This window comes from Entamoeba invadens (genome assembly GCF_000330505.1).
Source record: "Entamoeba invadens IP1 unplaced genomic scaffold scaff_1105074724328, whole genome shotgun sequence".
NCBI lineage: Eukaryota > Evosea > Mastigamoebida > Endamoebidae > Entamoeba > Entamoeba invadens.
Genome location: NW_004440100.1, coordinates 16,532 through 23,194, shown reverse-complemented (window position 1 = coordinate 23,194; position 6,663 = coordinate 16,532). Strand labels below are relative to the sequence as shown.

At 33.5% G+C, this 6,663-nt stretch overlaps 4 protein-coding genes across 4 annotated transcripts; 1 reads left to right on the top strand and 3 right to left on the bottom strand.

Annotated features, from left to right (window-relative positions):
- Positions 1-611: 611 nt before the first annotated feature.
- Positions 612-3,188, bottom strand: EIN_314740 (hypothetical protein; the record flags this gene model as incomplete). The annotated part of the gene is made up of 1 exon (XM_004253638.1): positions 612-3,188. The coding sequence occupies one exon, from the start codon at positions 3,186-3,188 to the stop codon at positions 612-614; it is 2,577 nt and encodes an 858-aa protein (XP_004253686.1).
- An 879-nt stretch (positions 3,189-4,067) lies between these two features.
- Positions 4,068-4,388, bottom strand: EIN_314730 (histone H3, putative; the record flags this gene model as incomplete). Its single annotated transcript, XM_004253637.1, has 1 exon — positions 4,068-4,388. The coding sequence occupies one exon, from the start codon at positions 4,386-4,388 to the stop codon at positions 4,068-4,070; it is 321 nt and encodes a 106-aa protein (XP_004253685.1).
- A 616-nt stretch (positions 4,389-5,004) lies between these two features.
- Positions 5,005-5,742, bottom strand: EIN_314720 (hypothetical protein; the record flags this gene model as incomplete). Its single annotated transcript, XM_004253636.1, has 1 exon — positions 5,005-5,742. The coding sequence occupies one exon, from the start codon at positions 5,740-5,742 to the stop codon at positions 5,005-5,007; it is 738 nt and encodes a 245-aa protein (XP_004253684.1).
- A 477-nt stretch (positions 5,743-6,219) lies between these two features.
- On the top strand, positions 6,220-6,663 carry EIN_314710 (myotubularin, putative; the record flags this gene model as incomplete). The annotated part of the gene is made up of 1 exon (XM_004253635.1): positions 6,220-6,663. A coding segment is annotated over one exon (444 nt), but the record flags the coding sequence as incomplete, so codon positions are not given.

Sequence of the window (6,663 nt, the reverse complement as noted above, 5' to 3'; positions counted from 1 at the left end):
GGCCATTACAAAACACTTTCCCACACTGACATGTGAAACCACAATCCGTCTCATGACAATAGATGCATTCCATTCTCTCACATATTTAAAGTTTAGATATAAAAATCAAATTTATTTATTATAAAATATTATAAATTAAAAGAAAAGTTGTAAAACAAAATTATCCATCATTTTCAAACAAGAGTGGTATTTTTAGTTTATTTTTTTTTAATAAAATAATTAAAAATATAAGTAATTACAAAAAATTATACCCCATAATTTGAAAATAAAAAATAAGTCGAAGGTTGTAAATTTGTATAATAAATGTATAGTGTTTGATGCACTCAAATCGTATTAATCGGATTATCACGTAAAAAATGTATCAAAGAATTATGATTAAAACAAGCCACTGTATCTTATGAAAAAGTGGACTAAAATATCAAATATTTTTAATCATTGTGGGTGCCTAATAAAAATTTTAAAAGGGATGGTTGATGGAACCATTTTTATCTAAAAACCTTCAAATATTTGAGGTTTTTTCAACTCGACATTTTTAAAAAAAACCTAAAAACATTGTTTGTGCGAATAATTCGTAAAGTCTCTTTATGAAAACAATAAACGAACTAAAAGATTTAAAGAAGTAAACACGTAAAAAGTGTCATCGTCATAAACACCACACAGGCCAAGTTATTTGGAGTCTCTGAACTGCTTTCTGGCTCTTTTGGAATGTCAAACGAGTCGGAAACCCTCCCGTAATTATCTTCTTTCAACAATGAGCATTTACCTATTTGAAAAGTTGTTGCCTCACTAATGTCTCCTTCACAATTATTTGTTGTGTACTTTTCAACAACGAAACTGCCTTCACCTTTTGTAATTTTGATTGAAGTCTCTCCAATTACAGTGCAACTGCTCTCGTACACTGTTATTTTTGGAAGACCCTCTTCATCGCTAAATGTACAATTAGCGCTTTTTCCATACCCAAATTCAGCATAAAATATTGACGGTAAATGTTTGCTAAATTCAACCAATGGATAGGTGTCTGTGCTATCTGATGTTTCCAGTAAATCACATGAACTCCCCGTTTGGTACACTGCTAAATTGTGTTTGAGTGCAAATTCGAAGTACTTGTTGTTTCCATCATAATAACACTTCCCAAGCTCAAAAACGGTTTTAGGAGTGATTGTGGTATATCCATACTTCTCATCACCAAGTAAAACATTCTTTGAAACTTGTGTGAAAAACAGTGTGCGGTGATTCTCCGTTTTTTGAGTGCACTCGCCCTCGTTATAATTCTCGATTGTTTCGGTCCCTTGACAGTTAAGTGCAGAGTATAAGGTCATTGTGTAAATATCTCCGCTCTTTGTATACCTCATTGAACTAGTTTCCATATTTTTGCAATCCGTTGTGAGCAACAAAATGCCTTGTGATACAAAGTTTTCAGATTTGCAATTTTCTATTTGTCCGTAATAGTTCTCAACAAAGTCAAAAACAGGAAGTTCGCTCACAAAAGTGAGAGATCCATAAAAGTCGTCATCAGTGTATTCGCTCAACTCATCCAATGCATCTCCCTTTGAAAAGAGGATAATCCGATTGAAAAACTCGGTTTTGCAATACCCGTTATCAAACGTGGCTTGCGTGTGCCCTATCTGATACACAAAAATTCCACTCGAAGTCGTTTGAAGTGCGTACCTGGACAACAACGAAATTGTTCGTTCTGACCGATGGGAGAGAGTCATATAATCACCGCTTGGTACCAGTTGAACGCATTCTCCTCTGTCTATATTTGTGGTATTCACTTCACCGGTGCAATCAGAGGACGTGTATTGCAACACAGTGTATGTTGATCCATCAAGTGAATATTTATAAGAGTTAATTGGGGTGGAAGTGCATGACATCTGCTCGAGGAGCAATTTTGTTGTTGCAATTGTGTCTGATAAAAGACAGTCTTGTTTGTCATAGTAAATGTTTTTCGCAACTTGGAACGGTGGAAGAGAGTCGATGAAATTGTACGCTGACAGTTCGCCTTGAAACTCACTGCGAGAAAGTGAATTGCACAGACTTCCAGTTGATATTTCAACAATAGTGCTCTTCCTTGAAACTTTCATGTAGACATTGTTTCCCGAATAAACACACTTTTCAAGAGCAAAGTAGATAAACAAGTATTTGTTGTCTCGAACAGAAACAAATTTTTTGTCTTCACCAATTGCACTTTGAAAAACAGCTTCAGCGTATAACACACCACTTGTGCATATTCCTTCATTTTGTACTGTCGAAGTCGTAGATACGCCAGAACAATCCACGGAAGAAAATGTCTCAAAGACAAAAGTGTATCCATCGCGTCGTACTCGCGAAGAAGTTGAACCTGTAGTCGCACACCTTGTGGAATAGAGTTGTATTGCTGGGAATATCTCCACATTTGTTTGCATGCAATTGTCGACACCTAAATAATTGTTTTTAACAACGTAATTTAACGGAAATTCTTCAAGAAACGTAGTCTTTGATATTGGTGTTTGGTCGAGATCTTCAGTTAATAAATCGCAGGAATTTCCACTTTTAATCAAAACAATTTTCTCGTATTTTTCAAATTTGACAAATTTTCCAGAAGTTGTCATGTGACATTTGTCGACTAAATACAACAAAGTATCACCTTCACTTTCTAATAGCGCGTAAAGAACATTTTGTGGGATAGGTGGCTGGACTATTTCAGAGATGACAACATAATTACCCAATGAATCCTTTTGGCATTTTCCTTTTTCAAAAGTGAGAGAAGTCTTCGCATCACCAGTACAATCAGTCACCAAGAAGGTTCTGTATATGAATTGCTGATCGTTTTTTGTCAAAGATATTGAGGCTTCGTCGTAGGAATTACACCCTGAAGTGAAAAGCAAAGTTGTTGGGCGTGCAGTGAAGTCAGAAAGTTCACAATTCTCTGAAGCGCCGTACGAGTTCATCACAAAGTTGTGAGTGGGGAGTGTGTCTGAAAATGTGAAATCGTTGGTGATTGTTTGGTCTTCTGTTGGAGTCAGTGTTGAACAATCATTTGATTTAAAAAACTGCAACCCATTGGTAGGCGTTTCGATAAATTTTATGTACGTGTTTGTGCTTGAAAAGTAACAGACACCAAGTTCAAACGCAGATGTCGGGCTGTCGTTGGAAATTGCGTATTTTGAAGAAGAAAAAACTACAAATGTGAAAAGAAAATAGAGCATCGCTTCTATGATTTTTTGGATTGAAAAATGGAAATAATTTTTTTCTAAAATCGATTGCTATTTATTGTAAACCAAAAACAATTTGAATAAAATAGATTTAGAAGTATTAATTTAACGAGCTTATTTTTACTATTAGAATTAACTTTGTAAGTTTAATTATCATTTAATTATAGTAAACCAACTTCAAAAAAAATTTCTTGAACATTACAATGTAAAAACATTTAGTTAAATTATAATTGTGGTGGTATTAATTTATAAATTATTATTAAATTAATTAATTATTAAGATAATTAAAGCCAGTTTTTTTAAGTTGTTTTTTATCAATAAATTAATTATAAAAAACGATTAAAATTAATTATAAAATAAAAACATTAGTAAAAATAATGAAACAAATTGATAGTGTTTTTTATAATAATCCGGCATATAACAATATAACTATTAAATTAGAAAGTTTACTCTATGTGGATTATTTCTATTGTTTCGAATAAATTATGGATTGAGTTTTTTATTTAATAAAAAGACCAGCAAAAACCTTTTGAGAAGTAGCAATTAGACATATCAAGATATTCATAAAGGGGAGCTGTGATGATTGAAAATTTGGATGAATAAATAATTATAGCCATAACCAAAAATAACCAATAAAAATTAAAAAAAATAAAATAGTTAAATTAAATTATAGTTAATTTAAACCAATTATGGATGTTGTTGTAAAATCTGATAAATTTACATTTGGTCATGAATTATTTCGATTATTTACCTAACTTATTTTTCTATTAAAATTGAATGAATGTTATTCATCCAACTTTATAAACTCAAAGACAGAAGAATAATTATGTGAAAATATTACAACAACCCAATTGACAAACAAAGACAAAACAGTTATGTTCTCTCGCCCCGAATTCTTCTGGCGAGCTGAATATCTTTTGGCATAATGGTAACTCTCTTCGCATGAATTGCGCACAAATTGGAATCCTCAAAAAGACCGACTAAGTATGCCTCAGCAGCTTCCTGGAGTGCCATCAAAGCCGAGCTTTGGAATCTAAGGTCTGTCGAATATGATTGCGCAATCTCCCTCACAACGTGTTGAAATGGTGCTTTTTTAAGCAACATATCTGTTGTTCTCTGCAAAATTTTGATTTCAGTCAGAGCAACGGCACCTGGATGTGCGCGTCTCTTCTTTAGTGAGTCCTTTGCCAACATTTTCTTTGCTGCCTTAAAGGCAATAGTTTGTTTGCTTCGTGGTTCGATTTTTTGAATTCTCCCCTGCACGTCAGTGATACTCTTTACAATTATTATAAAAACAAATTTTTGTCCTCGCCATCTGTTCCTTTCAATTGGTTATTCCAGTTCAAATACCCAATTTACTTCCTAAAAGTCTTGTAAAAGGTTAAATCTTTTCAAATTGATATCTTTTTTTTACTATGTTTTTTTAATTTCATTAACTAAAATTATAGTTGTGTCGTTGAGTTTTGTAACTTTGATTTTATCAAATACTGTCGTTTTTTTCTCAAATTATCATTTTGGTTTTGACATTTCTTTTTATTCTTCTATTTATAATAGTTATCTTTTCATTCAACCTATTCAAACAATTTGAAACACTGAATGACTGCTTGGTCGGGACGTTTTTTATCTTTTCGCCATTTTGGAAACCCTTAAAAACCCTTTTTTATTTTTTTCAGTAAATCCATTGTTTAACATCTAATTATTATGAAAAACAGTAAAACAAAAACTTAATAGATTTTAAAACATTTTCGTTGGATTATTTACAACACCACACATGAAAAAAATCTGTAACTAATACTAAAGAACAATTCGATTACGCACTATCATGATGGATAGTTTCAATCTGAGAAATGTTTATTGGAGAATGTGTTCCTTGTGGATTACCGACAGGATTGGTGCCAGCCGGTGAAACACCTGAGAAATCATTCTGTCCTTCGAACTCGGTTTTTATTTGTTTTTCTTTACACTTGTTTTGTTTTGCAGCTGTAACATACTTCTCCTTCTCTTCGTCGGGTAACAACTTCCACATTCCTGAAAGAGTTGTCATTCCTTTCCCACGACTTCCTTTCTCTCTCACATTGTCTCTGTGGTCTTTGCAGAACAACAAAAACGGATTACACTCCGCTCTATTCCGATCCATCTCACTCTTTGCTTGTCTCCGTTTCTTCTGCGCGACAAACTCACCACCAAGCATCACAATTTGAACTGCCGCTGCCTTTCTAAACAAGTCAAGTGTTTGTTCGTCGGCTTCTTCATGCCACAACTCTTCCGCTTTCTCATTGGCGTCATCGTACTGATACTCATTGGTTCTCAACAGTTCTTTTGATTTCCAATATATAAAAAGCGCTTGTGCCATCTCCTCGACATCTTCGTTCACCTCTTTCTTCTTTCGTGGCTTTTTTTCTTCCTTCGAAGCTAAAGCCGCCACTTCAGCAGGATCTGTACTATTATTCGCCACTGGGGGGATAGGAACTATTGGAGCAACAGGAGTGACTGGAACATTCACAGTCACTGGCTCAATCTCATTTGGTAGACTCAGTGGATTCGACATGTCTAGTTTCTCTTTGGTTTTTGATAGTTTATTTGTCCTTTATCAACCCTTCATTTCTCTCTTTTTTATATAACATTTTTCACTTTTCTCTTCATTTCACTTCTTGTACTAATATTTTACTATAAATTATAACATTCAATTACTTAACTTTTCAATTTCGTATTAACTATAATTAAATACTTTTTACTTTTAGATTGCCAACGTGGCAAAGTATTTTTTGTTCATTTTCTTAGTAAATATATTATATTTTTTTATAATTTTATACTAATAATTGTTTTCTTTGTTTCTTTTTATATCTTTAACTTTCAACTACAATTCAACTATTGTTAATTCAAAAATAACTATACTGTATTTGATATTTGTTTATACTATATTTAACCAACAAATATATTAATTTGGTACTGTTAATAAACTTATTAAGTTCAAATTATAATAAAACTATAACATTTCAAACCAAAACAAACTAAAAATATACCAATGAGAACTATAATACCTGAAGTCAAAGTGATGGATGGCTTGCTTCAGTTCTGTATCGATGAGGACTACACGCCTCACCCCGACGAAGCAATTAAGGACTCACCGAAGCCACTGGAGTCCCCAACATGTTTTGACCAACCAACGCATCGCGTTTCCCTTATGACAAATTCGCTCGGAGACCACCTCTCTCCCCTTGCAAATTATTCGACGTGCGAACCCGATAAATCATGCATCACTTTTCCACTTTTAGCAGGTGAAGACATCGTCAATGATCACAAAGGATTCATTCTCGATAATAAACACACATCAATCTACATCACCACACACCGTATTATCTTTTTCTCACATCCAAACAAGGACTGTTCGTACTACCCATTTTTCTCTTTGCTCAAAATCAGGACATGTGGCAACGTATACACCTTTTATTTTAAAGACTACCGAATC